The following is a 27,153-nucleotide window of genomic DNA, read 5'->3' on the forward strand; positions in this document are numbered from 1 at the left end:
ATTATAATCTCCCACCATAATAATAGAGTATTGTATTGCTTGTAGGTTTGATAAATGATTATATATATTTTCAAAGAAGCATGGATCATCATTATTTGGACCTTATAGATGAATGAGCCATATCTGTATATGGACCATTAACATATTTAAAATCATCAATCTACCTTGTGGAAAATTATTGTTAATTAATATCATCACCCCTTTTGAGTTTCTTTGTCCATGGGAGAAGTATATTTCGCCCCCCCCAGTCCTTTTTCCGCACAACTTCATCTAAAATTGTTGAATGAGTTTCCTGTAAACAATAGATATTATATTCCTTCTCTTTAGCCAGGTAAATACTGATAGTCTTTTCTTATTATCTGCTAAGCCATTAGGATTATAACTGGCTATACACATTTCACCATTTACCATAATGAGATACAAATATAAATTATATTTATCATAATATATGTTTGTAAACTTACCATTAAAAAGTACCATAGTGTTTGAGTGTCCATATAGCTGTACCATGATATTTGTATTGCTACTAAGTAAACCTCCAATTGTTCTCCACTAGTCCACCCGCTAAACTCCCCCTCCCCATCCCAAGTTCGATTGTCATTCCAGTGACCTTCAGACCACCCCTGTCCCTCCGGATACCAGGGCCCCCGAGAGACCGGGACCCATCCTTCGAAAAGAGAACACATTGCCACCCACAGAACAGAAGCAGATCAACTGCCAAAAGCATTTTAAACGCCCTCACCTCGATTTTTATTATATATAGTTATTACTAAATGTATATACAGTACCAGTCAAAAGTTTGGACAAACCTACTCATTCAAGAGTTTTTCTTTATTATTACTATTTTCTACATTGTAGAATAATAGTGAAGACATCAACACTATGAAATAACACATGAAATCATGTAGTAACCAAAAAAGTGTTAAACAAATCAAAATATATTTTATATTCGAGATGACAGCTCTGCACACTCTTGGCATTCTCTCAACCAGCTTCACTTGGGGCTCCCGAGTGGCGCAGGGGTCTAAGGCACTGCATCTCAATGCAAGAGGCTTCACTACAGTCCCTGGTTTGAATCCAGGCTTAATCACATCCGGCCATGATTGGGAGTCCCATAGGGCGGCGCACAATTGGCCCAGTGTCATCCGGGTTTGGCCGGGGTAGGCCGTCATTGTAAATAAGAATTTGTTCTTAACTGACTTGCCTAGTTAAATGAAGGTTAAATAAATTAAAATATAACCTGGAATGCTTTTCCAACAGTCTTGAAGGAGTTTCCACATGTGCTGAGCCCTTGGCTGCTTTTCCTTCACTCTGCGGTCCAACTCATCCCAAACCATCTCAATTGTGTTGAGGTTGGGTGATTGTGGAGGCCAGGTCATCTGATGCAGCCCTCCATCACTCTCCTTCTTGGTCAAATAGCCCTTACACAGGCTGGAGGTGTGTTGGGTATTGTCCTGTTGAAAAACGAATTATAGTCCCACTAAGCGCAAACCAGATGGGATGGCGTATCGCTGCAGAAGGCTGTGGTAGCCATGCTGGTTGAGTGTGCCTTGAATTCGAAATAAATAACATGCAGTGTCATCAGCAAAGCACCATCACACCTCCTCCTCCATGCTTCACGTTGGGAACTACACATGCGGAGATCATCCATTCTCCTACTATGTGTCTCACAAAGACACAGAGGTTGGAACCAAAAATCAAAAATTTGGACTCATCACACCAAAGGACAGATTTCCACCGGTCTAATGTCTATTGCTCATGTTTCTTGGCCCAAGCAAGTCTCTTCTTCTTATTGGTGTCCTTTAGTAGTGGTTTCTTTGCAGCAATTAGACCACGAAGGCCTGATTCATGCAGTCTCCTCTGAACAGTTGATGTTGAGATGTGTCTGTTGCTTGAACTCTGTGAAGCATTTATTTGGGCTGCAATTTCTTAGGCTGGTAACTCTAATGAACTTACTGTGTCTAATCCCTTACATCTTTACCCCATACCAACAGATGTGGGATACACACACACAAACATACTCATACACACTCGACCCCTTTCCCCCACAAACAACCACAAGCTCAGATGTTCAACATTTTTCCATCCCCGAGCCCAACTCAAGAAAGGATTTAATGGGCAAATGCATATACAGTTGCAGCTTTTTGAGAAGGCATGTAAAATTTAGCAAAAATGTAGTAAAAATTGAGAGATTTTATTAACCAATGTTAGTCCTTGCTCATGGAGCTCAGACACACCCCTATACCCTGAAACACTCATACGCTGGTCCCCCGTTTTGACCATTTTCCCAAGCATCTCCGTGCTGTCAGACCTTTGATTATTTGTGCCAACAGGGCCACAGTAATTTGCCCCCCTTTCTGATTATCCGAGTGTGACCCCCTCCCAGTGGGTTACTGCAGCTAGTGTTGCCAGCACTGCTACTACCTGGGTGGGGGCACCCCACCGGAATCCCCACTGGCTAGGTACAAGGTCGTCAAGGTTCTCATTAGCAGCTTTGAGAATGTCCTTGTATATTATGCTCTCCCATCAGGGGGCCTTGGCTTTGTAGGACCAACCCTGCCAGGCAGGCTCAGAATCTTGAGGGGGCTGTGCTGCTCCAGTGGCTCTCTGACTGCATTCATCTTTCTGTTTTGGCTGCGTATAGACTACTTACATTAGGCCCATAAAACAGATAAGGACTTCTCCTTAGTGTATGGGTCGCTCAGGTGGGTGTCTAGGGTATAGTGTTGGGGACTATACATGGGCTCTGGGATATGCAACCATTTTCCTTTTTCTCTCACTTAACTCCACACTTTTCCAAACACAAAAACACACACCCCACCTTCCATCACAATACACTTGCACATACCCACATACTGTGCCTTCTATGTCCCCTGTTTGCTGTGTTTTATCTCTACCATGTTGATTGAGTACTTTTGTGTTCCGGTTCCTTATATTAGATGTATTATTTAGCTAATTATGTTTTCTTCTAATGCTGACTTATCTATTTAATACTAATTATACTTTATTCTAATGCTGTCTTATCTATTTAATACTAATTATGTTTTCTTCTAATGCTGTCTTATCTATTTAATACTAATTATGTTTTCTTCTAATGCTGTCTTATCTATTTAATACTAATTAAGTCAAATTCTAATTATTTGAAAGATTCCTTATCTTGAATGGGATGGTGTAGTTGTATTTTATTTTTGTATCAATTGTTGTATTTTATTGTTTTCCTACATATTTTTTTATTACGATGCCTACCATGGATAGTATTGGGTGTTCCATTATTCGACTCCTCTATGGGAACTTTGTAATATTTAGAATAGCCATGGAATAGTCTTTGTTTCTCAGAAAATTTGGTTATATACAGTTTATTGATTACGAAAGCTATACGTTTCCCTTTTAATCTATTCTGCTTGAAGATTGGGTACAGAACTTTGCGCCGTTCTGCAATTTCCTTCAGGAACTGATCATTAATTCCTATTTTCGGGCCAGCAAGTCTTTTACTCAGGCTTTTAACCATTTATTTTATCTCTGAAGAATTCAAATTTGGCAGCGATTGGGTGCTCATATCTTTTTCCGAAACGCTGTACACGTTCGAGTTAAATTTTGTCGACACCATCACCTGGGCTCTGTAGCGCTGTAAAATAGAATTATTTTACCACACTTTCAGGATCTTCACCCTTCTTTTACTTTGATAGCAGTAAGTATCAGATTTCTTCTCATAGACCTAGTCTATGAAATGTTTGTTTCAATCTCATTGACTGTCCCTTTCAGCTTGTTTGTTTGTTTCTCCATTGTAACAGCGTATTCGTCACTCATCTCCAGGCTCACCTTCAACTCCTTTATATCTTTACTGACTAATTCATGTATGCACAGTTTATCATTGATCGATGTTAACAGATCTCCTTACCATTCCCGGTTGTGAAAAGCATAAATCATCTGTGTCCGTCAAGGAGTCGCGTTTTCTTTTGGGGATTGGTTCTCCATGTTTACCCTCTGTTATGTTTGGATGTTGATTGTTTTGGTAATGTTGGTCGATACATTTCTCTAGCCTTATAATTTGTTTTGTGTTATTATTACGTTTTCATCTGCACCGAGGTGTTCAGTCCACCTTACTTTGCCCATGTTAAGTTCTTAGTGATGTAGACGCCAAGGAACTTGAAGCTCTCGACCCGCTCCACAACAGCCCCGTCGATGTGGATGGGGGCCTGCTCTTCCCTCTTTCTCCTATAGTCCACGATCAGCTCCTTGGTCTTACTGACGTTGAGGGAGAGGTTGTCGTCCTGGCACCACACTGCTAAGTCTCTGACCTCCTCCCTGTATGCTGACTTATCGCCGTCGGTGATCAGGCCTACCACCGTTGTGTCGTCAGTAAACTTGATGATGGCTTTGGATTTGTGCTTGGCCACGGAGTCGTGGGTGAACAGGGAGTACAGAAGGGGACTAAGCACACACCCCTGAGGGGCCCCCGTGTTGAGGGTCAGTGTGGCGGAGGTGTTGTTGCCTACCCTCACCACATGGGGCCGGCCTGTCAGGAAGTCCAGCATTCAGCTGCAGAAGGAGGTGTTCAGTCCCAGGGTCCCTAGCTTGGTGATTAACTTGGAGGGGACTATGGTGTTGAACGCTGAGCTGTAGTCTATCAACAGCCTTCTCACATAGTTATTTCACCTCTTGTCCAGGTGGGAGAGAGCAGTGTGAAGAGCAATTGAAATTGTGTCATCTGTGGATCTGTTGAGGTGGTATGTGAATTGGAGTTGGTCTAGGGTGTCTGAGATGATAGTGTTGATGTGTGTCATGACCAGCCTTTCAAAGCACTTCATAATTACAGATGTGAGTGCTACTGGGGACATAGTCATGTCAGAAGGTTACCTTGGAACTATTGGGAACAGGGACAATAGTGGTCAGTTTGAAACATGTTGGGATTACAGAGTGGGACAAGGAGAGATTGTAAATGTCTGTGAAGACGCCTGACAGCTGGTCATGCTTTGAGAGACGCGCCCTGGTATTCAGTCATCTGATTGTTAACCTCTTTAAACGTTTTGCTCATATCGGCCACAGAGAGCGAGATCACACAGTCATCTGGAGATCACACAGTCATCTGGCGCAGGAGACGTGTTGGTAGAAGTGAGGTGGTGTAATTAGCTAAATTGTTGCTTACTCATTGATCTGCAACCAAATGGATTTGAATGCTGCCAAAGACTCTCACACAACAGTCGATCAGCTATCCAGCTCAAAGGGCTGACGTCACTATCAGCAGAGATGCTATTTAGTGTGAATGACGCAATGCTCACCTACTCATTTATTGGCCACATGGTGTTTGGGACAATTCCGGGCTGTCACACGGGCGTCACTGTGCGCTGAGCTGGTCAGTTAATACAAATGATGTATCTATCCACCATAACAGTTGTTACCCTGGACTTAGTGTGATGGCACCATGCTGTTAGTGACCACAGTGTCACACTGAGTCTGTCTGTTGACCAGCAGAGACCGCCTTTGTCATGGTGGTCACAGGGACAGAAAGGTGACCAGTGACTCTCTGGCCAGTTATCCATTCTAATAAATGTAGTATTTTAGGACAATTCTTATGTGTATGAGATGAGTGCATGTGTGTATGCTTGTTGTATCTTTGTGTTGATGTTTACATGTGTCTTCATCTTAGTGTGTGTGTATGCTTGTTGTGTCTGTGTGTTGATGTTTACATGTCTCTTCATCTTAGTGTGTGTGTATTTGTCTTGATATTCGTGTGTGTGTGTGTGTGTGTGTGTGTGTGTGTGCGCGATCTCCTCTGTTAGCCCACCTTCCACTCTGGAAGGTGACCAGTGAAATGTCAGAATAATAGTAGGGAGAATGATTTATTTCAGCTTTTATTTCTTTCATCACATTCCCAGTGGGTCAGAAGTTTAGATACACTCAATTAGTATTTGGTAGCATTGCCTTTAAATTGTTTAACTTGGGTCAAACGTTTCAGGTAGCCTTCCACAAGCTTCCCACAATAAGTTGGGTGAATTTTGGCCCATTCCTCCTGACAGAGCTGGGGTAACTGAGTCAGGTTTGTAGACCTCCTTGCTCGCACACGCTTTTTCATTTCTGCCCACACATTTTCTATAGGATTGAGGTCAGGGCTTTGTGATGGCCATTCAAATACCTTGACTTTGTTGTCCTTAATCAATTTTGCCACAACTTTGGAAGTATGTTTGGGGTCATTGTCCATTTGGAAGACCCATTTGCGACCAAGCTTTAACTTCCTGACTGATGTCTTGAGATGTTGCTTCAATATATCCACATAATTTTCCTGCCTCATGATGCCATCTATTTTGTGAAGTGTACCAGTACCTCCTGCATCAAAGCACCCCCACAACATGATGCTGCCACCCCCGTGCTTCACGATTGGGATGGTGTTCTTCGGCTTGCAAGCCTCCCCCTTTTTCCTCCAAACATAACGATGGTCATTATGGCCAAACAATTATATTTTTGTTTCATCAGACCAGAGAACATTTCTCCAAAAAGTCTGATCTTTGTTCCCATGTGTAGTTGCAAACCGTAGTCTGGCTTTTTTATGTCAGTTTTGGAGCAGTAGCTTCTTCCTTGCTGAACGGCCTTTCAGGTTATGTCGATATAGGACTCATTTTACTGTGGATATAGATACTTTTGTACCTGTTTCCTCCAGCATCTTCACAAGGTCCTTTGCTGACCCACTGGAATTGTGATACAGTGAATTATAAGTGAAATAATCTGTCTGTAAACAATTGTTGGAAAAATGACTTGTCATGCTCAAAGTAGATGTCCTAACCGACTTGCCAAAACTATAGTTTGTTAACAGGAAATTTGTGGAGTGGTTGAAAAACAAGTTTTAATGACTCCAACGTAAGTGTATGTAAACTTCTGACTTCAACTGTATACCCCTGTCCCTAGCCAGTCATCCATTCCTGTGTCCAGTGTCCTGCAGCCAGCCAGTGGGCATCAAGCCAGTGGGCATCAAGCCAGTGGGCATAAGGCCTCCATTGTGCTCCCTGCTGCAGGATTGGGTCTCTACTCAACCCATCATTCAACAACAGACACTCTTATGACGGAGACATTTTTTTCCTGTTTCTTACCAGGCCACTGATTCCACTATGTTGTAACTCTATTTGTCAAAATACAATTTATCAGTAAGAAAGACGGTGTTCTTGGCAAAAGTGACAGTTTGAATGAACGTTGTCTATTTTCAGTAAAGCCTATAAAGAACCGTTTAATTTACACCCTGCTCCATCAAGTGCACTCAATCACAGAATCAAAGTTTCTCCATGTATGTGTAACGATACTCTAAATCCTCCTCCTCCTCAGACGAGGAGAGGAGAGAGGGATCTGAAGACCAATGTGCAGCGAGGTATGATGACATGATTTATTTAAGACACGACAAAACAACGAAGACAGAAAACGAACTATACTTGAATAAACTACAAAACAAATAAACGATGAAAACAGACCTGGACACGAACTTACATATAACGTGAAGAACGCACGAACAGGTACACGACTACAAACAAACGCTACAGTCCCGTGTGGCACGAACATACATACAGACACAGGAGACAACCACCCACCACAACCAATGTGAAACAACCTCCCTATGTATGTCTCTCAATCAGAGGAAAACGAAAACACCTGCCTCTGATTGAGAGCCATACAAGGTCAATTAAACCTGACACTTAACATAGAACAAACAACACAGACTGCCCACCCAGCTCACGTCCTGACCCACTAAACACAACAATACAAAAGGAAAACAAGGTCAGGAACGTGACAGTATGTGGAATATGATTTGCTTGCTCTCCACAGAACATCTCTATTTGAACTCAATAAGAATGATCAAATATGATTGGCTGAATCAGTTTGAGTGGGTGGATCTAAAGTGTCTTTATATTCGGGGCCAAGACGTGATCTACATCAGCCTCAGATGAAACGTCTCCATTTCTCTCCCCGCTCTTCCTTCCCTCCTCTCCCTCTCTTTCATTACATCTTTCTGTCTCTCCACCCACTCTCCCTCTCTATCTGTCTTTCTCTCCTGCTCCCTCTCTCATCTCTCCTCCCCTCTCCCTCTCTTCCATTAGATGTCCGTGCTGCCAGGGAGCAGATGCACATTGGAGGAGTGGCCTATCCCACGCTGCCCCTGCAGGACGTGCCAGCCCGCGCCCCCTCCTCTTTCGGCCAGCACTCGGCCGCCTGCTCCCCCACAGGCTCCTACGTTGGTTCCCTGCCCCCCCCAGGGCTTCTGCCCCCCCAGCCCCACAGCAGTTACTACAGCATGCCTGCCCCCCAGCACCCCTTCTACACCCGGGTGAGACGTCAACACAACACAGCAGCAGACAGGCAGATGACTGCACCTGAACGTAGCTCAGTACACATTCATTTAGTATACAGTAGAGTAGCGAAGGTTTGTTCAACGTACTTCAGAATACCAGTAAACCGGTGTGCCTGGCACCTACTACCATACCCTGTTTAAAGGCACTTAAATATTTTGTCTTGCCCATTCATACCTTAGTATAAAAAGAATCACAGTGCAGTTGTACCTACCTCAGTTTACCTTCGCATACACACAGAACTTGGTTACTAAGTGATGGTTACTTACCTCTATTTGTTAATGTGACTGCCCAGCTACCTCAGAGCACTGACCTCACAAGACAGGGCCGTTTACTCACTTAACCTCATTTTGAAATATGACAGTGCTGACCTCATCTTGAAAAGAAATACTCTTCACAGTTCTGGGGTTACTGTAGATATACACTGAGTGTACCAAAAATTGTTCCACCTCCTCCTCCCCCCCCCCCCCCCCCCCACACACACACACACACCTTTTGCCTTCAGAGCAGCCTCAGTTCGTCAGGGCATGGACTCTACAAGATGTTGAAAGTGTTCCACAGGGATGCTGGCCCATGTTGACTCCAATGCTTCCCACTGTTGTGTCAAGTTGGCTGGATGTCCTTTGGGTGGTGGACCATTCTTGATACACATGGGAAACTGTTGAGCATGAAAAACCCAGCAGCGTTGCAGTTCTTGACACAAACCGGTGCGCCCGGCACCTACTACCATACCCTGTTCAATGGCACTTAAATATTTTGTCTTGCCCATTCACCCTCTGAATGGCACACATACACATTCCATGTCTCAATTGTCTCAAGGCTTACAAATATTTCTTTAACCAGTCTCCTCCCCTTCATCTACACTGATTGAAGTGGATTTAACAAGTGACATCAAAAATGGATCATAGACTGTCTAGGTGAATCTAGGTGAAAGCTATGTCATGGAAAGAGCAGGTGTTCTTAATGTTTTGTATACTCAGTGTATGCGTATGAATGGTCCCTCATACAATCCACACGTTTTAACCATTCTCCATCTTCATCCTTCCTCTCTCTCTGGTTTCCATATAGCCCTATTTTCCCAATCATGTGTATCACCTTCCCCGGCATCAATACAGCTCCCATCTTCACCCTGCCCCAACCCAGTCACGCCCCTCCTTCAAAGCAGGCTACCCAAGGGACCCCAATGGGCTTGTAAGTACAGAGCTGCCTGTCAGTAGTACACCTAGCACTAGTAGCTAGTCAGTAGATAGTAGTCATAGTAACCGTTTCTTTGCAACGATTACTTTTACAATTGTTTTGATTCTGTTTGACAATATTATTTGTGAAACACGTGTTCACCTTTCTACATTTTCTCAACACTTTTATTTTCCTCCCCCCAAAAATTATCTTTGTGTTCTTCATTGCAATGAATACGATCCGGTTAATGCAGCGGGTCAGTGGGTCAGCAGGTGGTCTGTGTCTTCAGGTCCGTTGTGTAAGCCTGTATGAAATGAACCCCTTTCACTCTCCAAGGAGTTTGTGTCGACATGTGTTTTTTTACCCCCCTATATACACCCCAATCTTATTTTGCTCCAGCTCTAGTTTAGGTTATTCCTATATCCAACGCCCCTTGACCCACCCCGTGCCTCGTTCTGTGCCCATGTCAGGATGTAATTGCTGAGGATCCCAGAGAGGGCCTCCCCTCCCCCACTACCCCCCCTATGGTAACACGACAGGCTGGTGTTGAGCGTTGGCATTAGCTGAAGCATCTGTGTCCTTTCATCTTCTTGACTGTTACGACTCGCCACACACAAACACACACAAACTCACCAAAAGGCTATGCACTCACACACATGGCTAACCTTGTCCATCAACCAGATACACTAACATGGTTTGGAAAGCTAACAGGGTATGTCAGTGACAATGTCATGTCTCATGTTGACTAGTTGCACCGGTGGCTCCCATGTTTGTGGCCTGCTCCGGACCTAAGTGTAATCGCTCAGTCCTGTATGAATGTGAGTCTCATTGTCCAGGAGTGAACTAACCACCATGCGAGTGCGCCCGCTCCCATTCTACATAGGAAGCATGTTCATATAGGACTAGTTCACAGGAAGGTCCAAGTAAGTATAGATGAGTGGCGGTGCAGAGTTTCCCCTAGGATGTCTTTCAGCAGCGGTGGCAGAGATAGCGGGGGGATTGGGATCTTCCCTTTTTTTTGCAGTGGGGGCCACGATTTAGCAGTACCGGTGCGCAACTGCTAGATGCACATAGGGGAAACACTGATGATGTAATTACATGGTAATCAGTTATAGGGGAAACACTGATGATGTAATTACGTGGTAATCAGTCATAGGGGAAACACTGATGATGTAATTACATGGTAATCAGTCATAGGGGAAACACTGATGATGTAATTACATGGTAATCAGTTATAGGGGAAACACTGATGATGTAATTACATGGTAATCAGTTATAGGGGAAACACTGATAATGTAATTACGTGGTAATCAGTTATAGGGGAAACACTGATAATGTAATTACGTGGTAATCAGTCATAGGGGAAACACTGATAATGTAATTACGTGGTAATCAGTCATAGGGGAAACACTGATAATGTAATTACGTGGTAATCAGTCATAGGGGAAACACTGATAATGTAATTACGTGGTAATCAGTCATAGGGGAAACACTGATAATGTAATTACGTGGTAATCAGTCATAGGGGAAACACTGATAATGTAATTACGTGGTAATCAGTTATAGGGGAAACACTGATAATGTAATTACGTGGTAATCAGTCATAGGGGAAACACTGATAATGTAATTACGTGGTAATCAGTTATAGGGGAAACACTGATAATGTAATTACGTGGTAATCAGTTATAGGGGAAACACTGATAATGTAATTACGTGGTAATCAGTCATAGGGGAAACACTGATAATGTAATTACGTGGTAATCAGTCATAGGGGAAACACTGATAATGTAATTACGTGGTAATCAGTCATAGGGGAAACACTGATAATGTAATTACGTGGTAATCAGTTATAGGGGAAACACTGATAATGTAATTACGTGGTAATCAGTCATAGGGAAAACACTGATCATGTAATTACGTGGTAATCAGTCATAGGGGAAACACTGATGATGTAATTACATGGTAATCAGTTATAGGGGAAACACTGATAATGTAATTACGTGGTAATCAGTTATAGGGGAAACACTGATAATGTAATTACGTGGTAATCAGTTATAGGGGAAACACTGATAATGTAATTACGTGGTAATCAGTTATAGGGGAAACACTGATAATGTAATTACGTGGTAATCAGTCATAGGGGAAACACTGATGATGTAATTACATGGTAATCAGTTATAGGGGAAACACTGATAATGTAATTACGTGGTAATCAGTTATAGGGGAAACACTGATAATGTAATTACGTGGTAATCAGTCATAGGGGAAACACTGATGATGTAATTACATGGTAATCAGTTATAGGGGAAACACTGATAATGTAATTACATGGTAATCAGTCATAGGGGAAACACTGATAATGTAATTACGTGGTAATCAGTTATAGGGGAAACACTGATAATGTAATTACGTGGTAATCAGTCATAGGGGAAACACTGATAATGTAATTACGTGGTAATCAGTCATAGGGGAAACACTGATAATGTAATTACGTGGTAATCAGTCATAGGGGAAACACTGATAATGTAATTACGTGGTAATCAGTCATAGGGGAAACACTGATAATGTAATTACGTGGTAATCAGTCATAGGGGAAACACTGATAATGTAATTACGTGGTAATCAGTCATAGGGGAAACACTGATAATGTAATTACGTGGTAATCAGTTATAGGGGAAACACTGATAATGTAATTACGTGGTAATCAGTTATAGGGGAAACACTGATGATGTAATTACGTGGTAATCAGTCATAGGGAAAACACTGATCATGTAATTACGTGGTATCAGTCATGGATATACACTGATAATGTAATTACATGGTAATCAGTCATGGATATACACTGATGATGTAATTACGTGGTAATCAGTCATAGGGAAAACACTGATCATGTAATTACGTGGTATCAGTCATGGATATACACATTATAAAAGGGCCAATATCTCAGCTTAGCTTTCCTTTGGTTAGTGCAGCATAACATGTATGACTGATCTCTTCACCATTGAAGCCCAACAGGACTAATATAGGCTCGCTGTCCCTACTGACCTCTCCATGTCTCTCCATCCCCATCACCCTCAGTATCCCACCAGAGCTTCTCTCTATATCCCTCTCATACTCTTTCCTCTCTATTGGTATGTGAATATATATAACACAATCTGTACATGTGTGCAGTGGGCAGCCTAGCGTAACTGCCTAGGCCTAGTTGATAGATAGCGTAGAGGCTATATCCCTATAGGTCTGGGTGAGGAGGGATTAGCATTAAAGGCTGGGGCCAGCAGCAGCACAATGAGCACAGAGCTTATCTCCTCACAGAAATGCTTTCTCCTTCCCTGGCCTCTGTTTCCTCTCTGTTTCCTCATCCCTCTGCTCTGCCCACGCCCCGCACTGCCTCACCGGCCTCTGTTTCCTCTCTGTTTCCTCTGTTTCCTCATCCCTCTGCTCTGCCAACACACCGCACTGCCTCACCGCCTCTGTTTCCTCTCTGTTTCCTCTGTTTCCTCATCCCTCTGCTCTGCCAACACACCGCACTGCCTCACCGGTGTCTGTTTCCTCTCTGTTTCCTCATCCCTCTGCTCTGCCAACACACCGCACTGCCTCACCGGTCTCTGTTTCCTCATCCCTCTGCTCTGCCAACACACCGCACTGCCTCACCGGCCTCTGTTTCCTCTCTGTTTCCTCTGTTTCCTCATCCCTCTGCTCTGCCAACACACCGCACTGCCTCACCGGTCTCTGTTTCCTCATCCCTCTGCTCTGCCAACACACCGCACTGCCTCACCGGTCTCTGTTTCCTCATCCCTCTGCTCTGCCAACACACCGCACTGCCTCACCGGCCTCTGTTTCCTCTCTGTTTCCTCATCCCTCTGCTCTGCCAACACACCGCACTGCCTCACCGGTCTCTGTTTCCTCATCCCTCTGCTCTGCCAACACACCGCACTGCCTCACCGGCCTCTGTTTCCTCTCTGTTTCCTCTGTTTCCTCATCCCTCTGCTCTGCCAACACACCGCACTGCCTCACCGGTCTCTGTTTCCTCATCCCTCTGCTCTGCCAACACACCGCACTGCCTCACCGGTCTCTGTTTCCTCATCCCTCTGCTCTGCCAACACACCGCACTGCCTCACCGGCCTCTGTTTCCTCTCTGTTTCCTCATCCCTCTGCTCTGCCAACACACCGCACTGCCTCACCCGGCTCTGTTTCCTCATCCCTCTGCTCTGCCAACACACCGCACTGCCTCACCCGCCTCTGTTTCCTCTCTGTTTCCTGTCTGTTTCCTCATCCCTCTGCTCTGCCAACACACCGCACTGCCCCACCGGCCTCTGTCTTCCTCATCCCTCTGCTCTGCCCATGCCTCACACTGCTGGAATTACAGCCTTATCTCACACAGGGGTCTCTTGTCACACACACACACTTGCGTGCCTATACAAACACACGTGTATACGTAATCACACACGCACTGGCACAGTGTAACACACAGTCACACTTACACAGTCTGGGTGAAGGACCAGTTTTTAAGGCTTCCTCAAAGTGGAAACTTCTGCTTTTCTGTGTGGGGGATATCTCTCTTTCTCTCCTTACGCTTCTCTCTCTCTACAAACATCACGCTCTGTGCTGCTCGTCCTCTCTGCAAAGATTATCTTCTTTAAGCGCTCTATAAAAAATATATTTCATTTCCTCCTGTAATAATTCTGAACTAAATGGCTTCTCAGTTTCAGTCTTTGCTAGATGGGATGCTGTAAAAGTGCCTTTGCCCGCTGTGTTTCAAGATAAATGTTTTCTTGTCTAGTCTGATGTGAATGTGTCTACTGTTCTCTTGTGTTCTATGATGACTTCAGCATGTGGCCTAATGTCGTGCTCCTATCTGTCTGTGTCTACCTCTATTAATCTCTACCTCTCTGCCTGTCTGCCTCTGGCTCTCTGCCTCTCTGTCTGTCTGCCTCTTGTCTCTCTGCCTTTCTGTCTCTATGCCACTGTCTCTCTGCCTCTTTCTCTCTGCCTCTCTTTCTCCCCCCAAAGCAGTTGTCTCAGCCTTTCAGACCCAAGCAGGTACACTCATCTCTTTGGACTTCACCATCTCTAACTTTTTCACCACATCACCATCTTTCTACCTCACTATCTTTCTACCTCACTACCTTCCTACCTCACTACCTTTCTACCTCACTACATTTCTACCTCACTATCGTTCTACCTCACTATCGTTCTACCTCACTACATTTCTACCTCACTACCTTTCTACCTCACTACCTTTCTACCTTTCTACCTCACCTCCACCAACTAATATAACATGCCATGCTTTTCCCTCCACCTGTCATGCATTAGAAACATAGACAAGAACCTTCACCCAACTTCCATATAGCCCACCTCTACATATGATATATTTAAGCAATAAGGCCCGAGGGGGTGTGGTATATTTTATTTTTTATTTATTTTATTTAACCTTTATTTAACCAGGTAGGCAAATTGAGAACACGTTCTCATTTACAATTGCGACCTGGCCAAGATAAAGCAAAGCAGTTCGACACATACAACAACACATAGTTACACATGGAGTAAAACAAACATATAGTCAATAATACAGTGAAAAAAAAAAAATAAGTCTATATACAATGTGAGCAAGTGAGGTGAGATAAGGGAGGTGAAGGCAAACAAATATATGTATAAATAAATAAAAATATAAAAGGCCATGGAGGCGAAGTGAGTACAACACAGCAAGTAAAATAAAAAATAAAAAAACAATGGAATGGTTGGTTTGCAGTGGAAGAAAGTGCAAAGTAGAGACAGAAATAATGGGGTGCAAAGGAGCAAAATAAATTAATAAATAAATACAGTAGGTAAAGAGGTAGTTGTTTGGGCTAAATTGTAGATGGGTTATATACAGGTGCAGTAATCTATGAGCTGCTCTGACAGCTGGTGCTTAAAGCTAGTGAGGGAGATAGGTGTTTCCAGTTTCAGAGATTTTTGTAGTTCGTTCCAGTCATTGGCAGCAGAGAACTGGAAGGGTATGACAAAACATTTATTTTTACTGCTCTAATTACATTGCTAACCAGTTTATAATAGCAATAAGGCATCTCTGGACTTTGTGGTATATGGCCAATATACAACGACTAAGGGCTGTTCTTATGCACGACGCAACGCGGAGTGCCTGGATACAGCCCTTAGCCGTGGTATATTGGCCATATACCACAAAGTCCAGAGATGCCTTATTGCTATTATAAACTGGTTAGCAATGTAATTAGAGCAGTAAAAATAAATGTTTTGTCATACCCGTGGTATACAGGCTGTCAGCCAATCAGCATTCAGGCCTCGAACCACCAGTTTATCGATAATGTGTTGAAAATAGTTCTAGTTGAATGTACAATAGTTCTAGAATGTCTCTTCTAGGTCATCCAACACATGTATTATGAATTCTACTTCTAAATGAATTCAACAAAACCCACCAGAAAGAAAGTTTTACTTGCCAAATTTGCAAGACTCAATTAAGGAGCATGATTTAAAATGCCAGCCAGAAATTCTTAAGAAACAGAAATCATTTGGGCTATCATTATTGAGGAGCTCTACAGTCTACAGGATAATTGCTCTCTCCGGTGCTTTTAACGGATGCTAATATGGATGCTAATCAAACTGACACATAAGAAACCTCTATACAACGCATCAGGGAAAAACATGCAGATAGTGTGTTACCTGCTAAAGCCACACACACACACACACACACTGGCCTATTAGTGCAGCTGACACCGCAGTACGCTGCACTCTCCAGGACTGTCTATGTACAGTAGCTAACCTCCCCAAGTCAGCGTCACCCTCTGCCTCCTTTCACGGAGTGACTACAGTTACCCCCCCCCGTTCTGCTAGGCTCTGTTAAGACGTGTACAGCTTATTTTCTCCAGCAAGCTCTCGCAGCAAAAGAGCAAGCACAGACGTCTTCTAAGCCTCGGCGCCTTCCCGCCCAAGTCAACAAAGCTGTTGTTTTGTTGTTGCTCAGTCTGAGAGAGAGAGAGAAGGGTTGTTTTGTTTCTCTGTTAGTGGGTGGCATATCAGGCTAGCTGGGAGGTTAGAGAGCATTAGGGGGCGAGGGTATTGACCACTCTTCTAGCCTCACGGAGGAGAGCAGTGGAAGAGACACACACACACACACACGGCTCGTCTGTATACAGTGAATAATGCACTACCATCAACAGTGTGTTCAGATTAACATGCAGACACCCAAAAGAAACCATACTGCACAGCTGGTGCCGCTCGTTACCATGCTCTAGTATTGTTACCTCACAGGTGCTTGCACTGACAAAGAGTAATGCATTTGGTTTGGAGTGTTTTGTCTTTGTGCTATGCTGTGAAAAAGGGAATAGTTTTTCTGGTGGCAGTGAATAGCTACTCCAGTGTTAACCACCATTAATGTTAAGCTAGCTGTGGTTGTTGAAACGTTGTTCTGTGGTTGTTGAAGCGTTGTGCTAACAGTTTGCGCTAACCGTATGACTTTGCAGTGGTGGTGAGTGAGCCCTGCTATGCTACAACGTCAATGGGTGATTCTGTATGTCTGTGTGGACTTATGTGTGTGTGTGTGACAGGGTTCTGCCTCTGGGGTACCGGGAACCCCTGTGGTACTCCTCAGCTCTCTGAACACGGACGCAGTGTGTGAGCGCGTCAAACAGATCGCCGGCATGGACTCTAACATGCTGGGCCAGTATACCGCCACTATCAAGAAGGTCAGGCCTGCTACACACACCGTCACACACACACACACACACCATCACACACACATATATATTGCTCCTGTTTATACAACACCTTAGTCAATAAAGTATACCGTATACAAAAGATTCTAAATTGTATCCATTTGCACACAAGGTTTATTTTGGTCTATCAATATCTTTATCAACTTTATATGGCTCAACAAAACAGCTAATGTCTCTGTCTGCATTGAGCAGGTTCTAGTCCATTTATAAATGATCTATAGACAGGATGTCATGAAAGCTTCTAGACCACAGTCAGTCAGCCAGCCCAGCTAACAACGCTTCTTGTGTCTTTATGTGAAAAGTCCTCCTTGTTTGGTGAGGTACAGAACCGGAAGTATATAAATATACGTAATACAAGCTCGCCTTTTGAAAACAGGACTCCTGTTGAAAATGCATACGTTTCTTTAACCGCTCTTAGAAGGGTTTCTTGCCATCTGAAAGAGTTCCATATGCCTCTACTTTTCTTTTCTTTGAACATATGGCCCTACTTCAATCAACGTATTCCTACTTTACTCAACTTATGCCTATTTATACCCTAATTTATACAGTATAGGGCTGTTTCCAGGACACGGATTAAGCCTAGCAGCATAGTCCTGGACTTAAAAGATATCTTGATTGAGAATCTCCATTGAAATTGCTTTCTACTCCAATATGTGGCTTTATCTGTGTCCAAACCGGCCCTATGTGCCTGTATTTGGTTAGTAGTGAACTTGTCTCTGCCTCTCTCTGTGTTAGGCCAATGTGAATGGCCGGGTGCTGTCTCAGTGCAACCTGGAAGAGCTGAAGAATGAAATGAATATGAACTTTGGGGACTGGCAGCTCTTCAGAGGCATGGTAAGACAAAACCTCCACCTCCGCTCTTAAATACTTTACATCCTTATTTTATTGATTTAATGTGTACTTTAATATCAGCATCCTGATTTTTATTCACCGGAGTTGTGTTTTTGTGTGTTGTTTTTTTGTCTTCTTAAAATCGGGGCGTCTTGAGCCTTCTCTGGAGACATTGGAGGATGTTATAATCCGTACTAAGAGAAAGTCTGCCGTCTGCTTTGCTCGCTCAAGGGGCTGGAATCAGGAACACATGTAAATGGAGTTGATCAGATGACCGTTTGAGCCTCCTTCCACTAACTGACGTTGTGTTGCCAGAACAAGGCCGTCCAGCCTGAGATCTGGAGGAAGGTTATTGTCAGTGGGAGCTACAGTCAGCCAGTCTCCTGGGGTCTGATTCTGAAAACCAGCTGCGCGGCTTTACGAAAACTAGCATGCTCTCCTCCTCGAAGCACATCCCAAGCCATCTGACGTGGACGCCGGACCACTTATCCCTACAGGCCCTGTAGAGTTCAACCGAACTTCTAGCATCACCATCCGTGGTGCCTTCTGTATTGAACTAAAATACTAGTACTGACTTTGTGTTTGTAGCCTAATAAGATGATGGTGATGTATTGGCTTCATACAGTATCTGATTGTTATCTGGTATATTATAGATGCAGTGTTGTGTTGAGTCTATTTCTGTTGGTTATATGTTGGGTTTCATAGATGGTGGTGATACTGTATAGTGGTGATACTGTATATTGGCTCTGTAGAGTTAGTGGTTGTATGTTGGGTTTCATAGCTCGTGGTTATACTGTATATTGGCTCTGTAGAGTTAGTGGTTGTATGTTGGGTTTCATAGCTCGTGGTGATACTGTATATTGGCTCTGTAGAGTTAGTGGTTGTATGTTGAGTTTCATAGCTCGTGGTTATACTGTATATTGGCTCTGTAGAGTTAGTGGTTGTATGTTGGGTTTCATAGCTCGTGGAGATACTGTATATTGGCTCTGTAGAGTTAGTGGTTGTATGTTGGGTTTCATAGATAGTGGTGATACTGTATATTGGCTCTGTAGCTCGTGGTTATTTCCTATGTTGATTCTCTACCTTGTATTGTGGTGACAGGTTTACTCTAGAACTGGTAGTATATTTGCCTGTCTAAGTCATCTCTCTTCTTCCCTCTGTCTCCCAGGTGATGGAGCAGCGTAATGTGGAGGGCCAGCGTCATAGGGAGGGCCAGGCCCTGCAGGATGAGTCCCGTGCGGCCAGCGAGCAGGGCAGCAGCGTGGTCAACATGGAGACGGCCAGGCAGCAGGGCCAGGGAGCTCCCCATGAGGTGGGCGGCTACATCCTGAACCTCAGCTTCGAGGAGCTCAGTACCCTGGGCCTGAGCCTGGAGGAACCCACCCAGACACGCAGAGAGACTACACAGCACTGGCCCATGGTGAGGAGTTCAGCACACACACACACACACTCAGCGGTGGGGAGTTGAACATACACACATATACATACACTCATACACACACACACAAACACACACGTCCATATGCACACACAGTGCATACATAGACTCGGGCACTATTTTCTGCTCATAACACAGATAAACACATTCACAGACACTTACAAAGCCATCCAAACACCCTTAAAGCACACATCTAAGCAGTCACACATCTAAGCAGTCACACATCTAAGCAGTCACACATCTAAGCAGTCACACATCTACATTTACTCAAGCAGTCATTGGTTGAGGAAGTTGAGGTGGCGGGAGACACACACCACCACCAAAAGGCGGGGTGTTAGAAAAGCTATTATTTTTGCTCTCTCTGCTCTCAAATAAAGAATTGTAAGTTCAACGGCAGCGCCATAACCACAAACTTCATGAGTTTGTGCTTTTTCTCACCCTTTCGCCCATACCAGTAACATCCATGACACGCTCGTTCCCCCCTCAACCATAACAAAACACTTTATACCCCGTTCCCCTTTTCTTCTCCCCTCCCCCAGGCGGCCACCCACCATACCCCGAGTATGTCCAGCCTCAACTCCCAGGAGTCATCCAATGACATCTGCAAGCTTACGGACAAGCAGCAGGCAGAGTACCGCGATGCCTACCGTGAGTACATCGCCCAGATGACCCAGCTGGACGTGACCGGAGGCAGGGGAGAGAAGTCTGTCCAGCCCCACCTGGGCCAGTTCCTCCAATACCGAGATGCCAGAAACCCAGAGGAGAATGCCAAAGACGGGTCCGAGAAGGATGGCCGTAAGCCCTCTTTCCCTACCAAGAGAGGTGCTAAAGCCACGGACGTGGTTGACACTGATGCGCCCCTGGACCCCATCAGCGAAGAGGATGAGAAGCTTGACGCCTCCAAAGCAGGCAGTTCCAAGGTAAAGGGACCAGGGCCTCGCTACCACAAGGTGCCCAGCAACGAGGAGGAGGAGCCCGGGCCGGAGGAATCAGAAAACACCCCTCTGCTCAACGAAGGGGGTGCCCAAGCTCCCAGCAACATCGCCCTGAACAAGGACTCGTCCGACTCGGGTGTGAGGTCTGGCGAGAGCTCCTCAGACCACTCCCTGGAGGAAGTGTTAGTGGAAGCAGAAGAGGAAGGGGTTAATAAACTGGAATTGGAGGGTCTGGTCAAGAAGAGGGGCCTGCTGCCCAGCAGTCTGAGCGGCCTTCAGGATTCCACTATCACCCGCATGTCCATCTGCTCTGAGGCCCCGTCCGAGGGCAGCCTAATGGCCTCCAGTCCCGACGAAACCTGGTTCCGCTCCAGCTCCTCCGTGAGCAACCTCAACCGCACCCCCAGCACCACCACGCTCAACAACAACAGAAACAGCAGCAACAACGCTGCCACCACCAACACTAGCCAAGACAACCAAGACACAGAGAGCTCCACCCCAGTCCTCATCACCCCAGGCTCCAGCACCGGCTCTACCTCCACCACGAGGCCCGTCCACAACCAGAACCTGTGTGGGATCATCCATAAGAGGGCGCTGGGCACCGGCGAGGCCCTCAAAGGCTGCACAGGGGCCCCTGACGCTATTGTCTTGGAGGACGAGAGAGAGAGTGTCCTGTGAGAGGGGCCTGGGCCTTTTTGGAGGAGGTACCATAGATGTTTGATGATATGATGTGCTACAAAAAATAAATGCCTTTCACCAATCCTGTGTTACATTGATATGGATGGCAATCAAAACAGGCCTATTAATCTGTGACTTCGTTTAAAAAATATTTGAGAGAAGAAGTTGATATGCGGATCAGTAAACATCAATTTACATGAAAATAATCACCTTTTTTTCCAACCATAGAAATATTAAATCATTTGGGTTGAAGAAATTCAATGTCCTGAATAGATTTTGTGAAATCATTTGAAAGTTAATGACGATGACATCAGACTAAAATGGAATATACGTCAAATTGAAATGGCCCTCTAATTCAATTAAGTGTTCAATCATGTCATCTAATTCAATCATGTTCACTTTAGCTGTTACTAAATAATGGTAGTGAATTGTTAAATAATGGTAGTGAATTGTTGGATAATGGTAGTGAATTATGGAGTTGTGTGCATGAATGTTGTGTTGGTGGTGGTGACATTACAGTACAGTGGTGTGTGTTGGTGCAATGTGTTCTGTACTTTGTGATTGGTTACGGAAATCTGAGTTAACTTTTTTTGTTTTCAAGCACATAAAGCCTTCCTAATTTTTAGTTATCAAGTACCTATTAAAACATGTCATTTTCAGAGTTAATTTATGTAGCGTGGCTGTGGATTGGCGTTCCGACACCTTTTTTCCATGTGACTGAAAGGTCTATTTGCCCAAGAATATACTGATATTTTGTGCTATAATTTTAAAAAAAAAATGAAATCTTTAGTGTGAACAGTGATGTGGTAAACCTGAGTTTCCCATGCGCTACGGATGTCCATCCGAGGTTCTGAACCTTTTTCAGAGTGCAATGTGAAGCCATGTATTTGTGAAATAAAACATGTTGTCTGAAGCTTTTTGCCTGAAACATATTTTACTTCCTGCATAAAGTATAACAGTTCAAAAGTTGCTTTGAACTAAACTTTTCCAATGAGCTCAAAAGTTGACTCCTTTGTTCAAAATGTGCCATTATTTAATGAATATCCCATGCTCCCATACACACTGAACAAATATATAAATGCAACATGTAAAGTGTTGGTCCGATGTTTCATGAGCTCAAATAAAAGATCCCAGAAATGTACCATTTTTACAAAAAGCTTATTTCTCAAATGTTGTGCACAAATTTGACATCCCTGATAGTGAGCATTTCTCCTTTGCGAAGATAATCCATCCACCTGACAACTGTGGCATTTCAAGAAGATGATTAAAAAACATGATCATTACACAGGTGCACCTTGTGTTGGGGACAATAAAAGGCCACTAAAATGTGTAGTTTTGTCACACAACACAATGCCACAGATGTACGTCCAACCAGCCTCACAAGCGCAGGCCACATGTATGGCGTTGTGTGGGCGAGTGGTTTGCTGATGTCAATGTTGTGAACAGAATGCCCAATGGTGGCGGTGGGGTTATGGTATGGGCCAACATAAGCTACGGACAACGAACACATTTGCATTTTATCGATGGCAATTTCAATGCACAGAGATACCGTGATGAGATACTGAGGTTCGTTGTCATACCATTCATCCGCCGCCATCACTTCATGTTTCAGCAGGATAATGCACGACCCCATGATGCAAGAATCAGTACACAATTCCTGGAAGCTGAAAATGGACTGCAAACAGACATGCCACCCATTGACCATGTTTAGGATGCTCTGGATTGACGTGCACGACAGCGTGTTAAGAGTTCCTGACAATATCCAGCAACTTTGAAGAGCCAACGTTCCACAGATCACAATCATCAGACTGATCAATGTGAAGGCGATGTGTCGCGCTGCATGAGGAAAAGGGTCACACCAGATAGTGACTGGTTTTCTGATCCACGGCCCTATTTTTTTAAGGCATCTGTGACCAGATGCATTTCTGCATTCCCAGTCATGTGAAATCCATAGATTAGGGCCTAGTGAATTTATTTCAATTGACCTATTTCTTTATATAAACTTTATTTGAAATTGTTCCATGTCGAGTCTATATTTTTGTTCAGTATCTAATGGGTTAAGACGCAATTGCATTAGCTGGTGTCAGCGCGGTACTTTTTTCACCAGTAGGTGGCAGACTGCCCATAAAAACCCTCATTAGCCTTGGTCACTAAACGTGGGCATGAACTTTCACTTGTGGGGAAAAGATGATTTGAAGGCCAAGTTAGTTATGTCACAATATACATATGCACTGTAATTATATTTTAACCTATTATATGCCCTTTGTATGTTGGGCACACGTATAGGCTCAATTACGAGTGTACTGTTAATTAAGGAACTTGAATTTGCCAATGAGACTTGTGGGAAAATTGAGCCTGAGCTTTTTCTACCTGTACAAATGGAACAATGTTTCAAATGCAATAGTTTAGGCTTGCATGGTAAACGGTTAATCCAATCCATTTGGAGGGAAATTGTGGTTTTAGGTGCGCATGGTCCAGTGTCCAGGTAGTTCAGTGTACAGTTGTAACTTCACTGTCAGACAAACTAATGTGTCGTTGCCTAATATTTTCACATCGTAAAATCTTAAATAAATAAATAAAATTACGGAGATCTATGAAATGGCTGCGTTTCTTTTCTACAAAATAGTCTATTCAACACTGGCAGGCCATTTAAAATGACATTGTTTTGTCAAGTGTTTAGAGGTTAGCAGTTTCCCGAGGAGCAGATTAATGCAGAATTATTCTCAGGTGAGATAATCGCGTTAATGGCCCAATGTCCTATACACCCTGGGAATATGCCCCTGCAGTGCGTGTTTTGAGGTAGAATTAGGTCTCAATTCCTGAACACTGTCAAGATGAGAAAGGTCAACTAGAGTCCTGCTGTGTGTGAACTGTAAAAGACTCATGTAGTCAATAAGAATTGTATAGTTTGTCCATTGCGGCCCAAAGAAATGACTCAAGAATTTCTCATCATTCGAATCATTCAGTTGACAACTGTTATAAAAGATTGGCATTACCACTGAATGGGCCGGTTAACGCGCTGGAATTGAAACTCGTGACAACCTGGCATTGCAGAACCATTTTCAGTTAGACATAAAAGTGTCAGTCTTTACCTTTTGCAAACTCAAGCATATCTCGCGGTCTGTCATCTAGGCTACAAGTTTCCATACAGCAGGAAAACATGTTCAAATAATGCATTTGGTTTATTTTTTGTATAAAAAAGGTACAATTTACATTATTACTTTTATAAAAAGTTTCAGCATAATTAAGTACAGCATTACACTTTTGCAGAAATGTGCAATTCCTTTAACTATACAAGATAAACCTCCGAGCGAGTTCACAAGGTTTCACTTGTTCATTTCATTTTTTACAATGTCCAGTCCTTCATGTGCCAAGAAGAGTAACAATTCTGACAAGACAGACTACATTTTATACAGTAACTAACCAATGCGTCTTCTATTCACGAGCCAACTCCGCAACAAAAAAAAAAGACTTCAAGGGGGATAAAGGGAAATCCTTGTGACAATAATCTCTCATTTGTTTTTCTCCCAGTTTCGGGAATATAGCGCGCCTTCCATTTCAAGAAAGGACAAAAAAAAGTCTTAAATTAAATAATATGAGTGTCCGAACTGAAAACACATCACAGATTGTCCTTTAAGCAAAGTCTTTTGATTCAATTAAAGAAATTCCAGAACCTGAGGACAAAAATAGAGGGAAAAAAGTCCGGTTCCGAGGTCCTGTGTGTGTTGTGTCTTAACCAAACAAACGCCTGCAAAAGATTCAGAAAGAGAGGCATGTTTAGAAAATGCAAACAGGGCAGAGATCCGGACAGACTGGCGCCAGGGAGGAAGCCGCAGTATTAAGATTTAACCAAACACTCAAATACTGAGCAAACCCTGGGCTCCAGATGTAGCCTACACACACACACAGTACAGACAGACACTAGAGCAGCATAAGGCACTTTCGCACACAACTTCAGCCTACAATCTGGGAGAGAATCAGATCGTAATTGCAGTTCAACTGGCGCCTAGCCTCCGATTGCACCAATTATGTGCAGACATCTAGTAGTAATCTGAACCATTTATTTTATATTACAGATGCTCTGCATTGTAGATAGACAGCGTCGCTGCAGCTGTGCTATTACGACGTTATAACAAATAATTGCCTATACTGTTTTAAAAAATGTATGCAATGCCATTTCGTTTATATATTGAACCATTAACAATGAGCGTGATTATACTGTCAGAAATACACACTGGCGTTCATTTTCTTTCTATTCTGCCACAACAGGCTGTAGTAGGCTAATAGACAAGCAAATCCCAGACATCATATTGCAGACAGGTGATAGAAGCGTACTTACTGCTTTAACGATGAAGAGTCCTGCTGTCATCCGTTATCAGGTCTGATGGGAACTCCGGAGACTGAAAAACAAACCTTCATTAGCACTGCCGCAGTCAAATAGGCCTACGTGGAATTATTAATGAGCGTACACATTAAAAGTCCTACCCTCTCAATCTTGATAATGGAAAACATGCCTTTTGTAACCAAATGGTGTAATTTCACAATAGACCATAATTACGCATAGAAAACGCACTCAAATACGTTCATACCATTAGCAAAATCGACCCAACCAAATGTAGCCTACGTCTTTGTTAATATTCTTTGGATATTTCAGACAATAGTAGGTCGGCCCATCCTTACCTGTAATGACAAGATGCTGATATCTGTATTGAGAGTTGTTAGGGGAGTCCTGGGTGTAGCTTGCCCTGGTCGCGGGTGATGGAGGCTCGTTATTGCGACATTGGAGTCAAGTGCGATCTGCAGGTCCAGAATATAGTCGATGACATGCTGCAGGATTTCCATCTTGCTTACGTTCTTGTTCTGAGGGATGCTAGGCACCAGCTCCTTCAGCTTGGAGTAGCAGTCGTTCATGTTGTAAAGCAGGCTTAAAGGATCATCCACGGGAGTCTTGCTCCGAGAGATTCCCAGACTGTGTTCAGACAGATTCGCGCTGTTTTTCCGGAAAGACCTTACTGGGCTTATCGCTTTCATATTGACACTTCGTGTGAGACGTTCAGTTCGTTCGTTGAGATATTTGTTTTAGTATTCTTTCTATTCCTTCACAGACGGTCGGTGAGCAAACGGACTGGTTTAACAAGCTGTCATTGTGGTTTATATAGCCAGCAGGCTGGGTTTGCTACGCAGGGGTTTTATTGGTGCCGATTGGATGGATTAGCTACGTCAATCACTCCCCTCGTGCCCAACCATTGCTTCAGCATGCTTCACAATCAGGTCCCTCCTTTTTTCCGTCTTCTCAGCCAGTGAAAACGCATGTTGATGGTGGCACTGTGAGAGCGCTCTTCAGCTCCGGTGGGCAATTTGGAAAATTGAGCCCTTACCTGTTTCTGATCAAGAAAATTAATGATTTGTAATTTGGAACCAGGAGCTTGTCAAGCTGGAGCGTGCATTTCTCTGATGGTTTTAATGTTGTTTTAAAGCCTTTCTCAATGAATTAATTTAAGAATATTAAATACGAAATCTTAGAATGATTTGTATCCATGCGTAAATTGCGCAATTACGCACCACGATGTATTAAGGTGAAGGGGCTGATAAGTGTCACAATATCTTGCTTTATAGTCAAGATTAGGAGAGGTCTCGCTCTCACACATTCCTTCACTGTCAACATAACACTACATCCTGGTGATTCATTTCACCATTATCTCTTGTTTGAAATTATGGGTAGCCTACACACACATTGTATTTCTAAAGATTCAGAAAAACTAGGAATTGTGATTGTAGGAATTGCCTATTAAAATTGCATTCCAGGGCACGGCATCAGATGTTGAATGAATAGATTTGGACTGATATAATTTATCTCTACATCGGCTATGTATAAATTGGTGATAAGAGAAATGTGAACTTTGAATGGGTCATTAAACCGGCTGGCTAAACCGGACTTCGGACCTGACCTATATGGCATGCTTGCGCACGAATTGGATCAGTGGGGAAATATGGATTCTGAATCTGCAGAATAGGGAATATTTGAAATAATATAGTTGTAT

General features: G+C 43.5%; 2 protein-coding genes across 12 annotated transcripts in view; one reads left to right on the forward strand and one right to left on the reverse strand.

Moving 5' to 3' along the window:
• Positions 1-22,025, forward strand: part of LOC139553823 (kinase D-interacting substrate of 220 kDa B-like) — a 106,717-nt gene extending 84,692 nt beyond the window's left edge. For 4 of the 11 annotated variants that reach the window (XM_071366541.1, XM_071366539.1, XM_071366540.1 and 1 more), the window contains 7 exons: positions 8,079-8,305; positions 9,396-9,518; positions 9,974-10,030; positions 17,063-17,200; positions 17,966-18,064; positions 19,230-19,481; positions 20,039-22,025. In XM_071366541.1, coding sequence (XP_071222642.1) covers positions 8,079-8,305; positions 9,396-9,518; positions 9,974-10,030; positions 17,063-17,200; positions 17,966-18,064; positions 19,230-19,481; positions 20,039-21,112 — 1,970 coding nt within the window. In that variant the 3' untranslated portion in view covers positions 21,113-22,025. Of the gene's footprint in view, positions 1-8,078; positions 8,306-9,395; positions 9,519-9,973; positions 10,031-14,513; positions 14,544-17,062; positions 17,201-17,965; positions 18,065-19,229; positions 19,482-20,038 lie in introns of all 11 variants that reach the window. The other 7 variants (XM_071366550.1, XM_071366542.1, XM_071366544.1 and 4 more) reach the window with 7 other exon arrangements.
• Positions 22,026-24,275: 2,250 nt separating this feature from the next.
• LOC139553824 (DNA-binding protein inhibitor ID-2-like) lies at positions 24,276-26,254 on the reverse strand. Its single transcript, XM_071366551.1, has 3 exons — positions 25,793-26,254; positions 25,452-25,512; positions 24,276-24,860 (listed from the first exon to the last, which is right to left on the reverse strand). The coding sequence occupies exons 1-2, from the start codon at positions 26,141-26,143 to the stop codon at positions 25,456-25,458; spliced, it is 408 nt and encodes a 135-aa protein (XP_071222652.1). The 5' UTR covers positions 26,144-26,254; the 3' UTR covers positions 24,276-24,860; positions 25,452-25,455.
• Positions 26,255-27,153: the final 899 nt, after the last annotated feature.

Source organism: Salvelinus alpinus, chromosome 25, assembly GCF_045679555.1.
Source record: "Salvelinus alpinus chromosome 25, SLU_Salpinus.1, whole genome shotgun sequence".
In the NCBI taxonomy this organism is placed as follows: Eukaryota; Metazoa; Chordata; class Actinopteri; order Salmoniformes; family Salmonidae; genus Salvelinus; species Salvelinus alpinus.

Bases quoted from the DNA above. Each gene is read 5' to 3' on its own strand.
- LOC139553824 (XM_071366551.1), bottom strand. From the start codon at position 26,143: ATGAAAGCGATAAGCCCAGTAAGGTCTTTCCGGAAAAACAGCGCGAAT. The intron at 25,513-25,792 runs GTAAGGATGGGC...TTTGTTTTTCAG, and splicing joins TCAGCATCTTGTCATTACAG to TCTCCGGAGTTCCCATCAGA.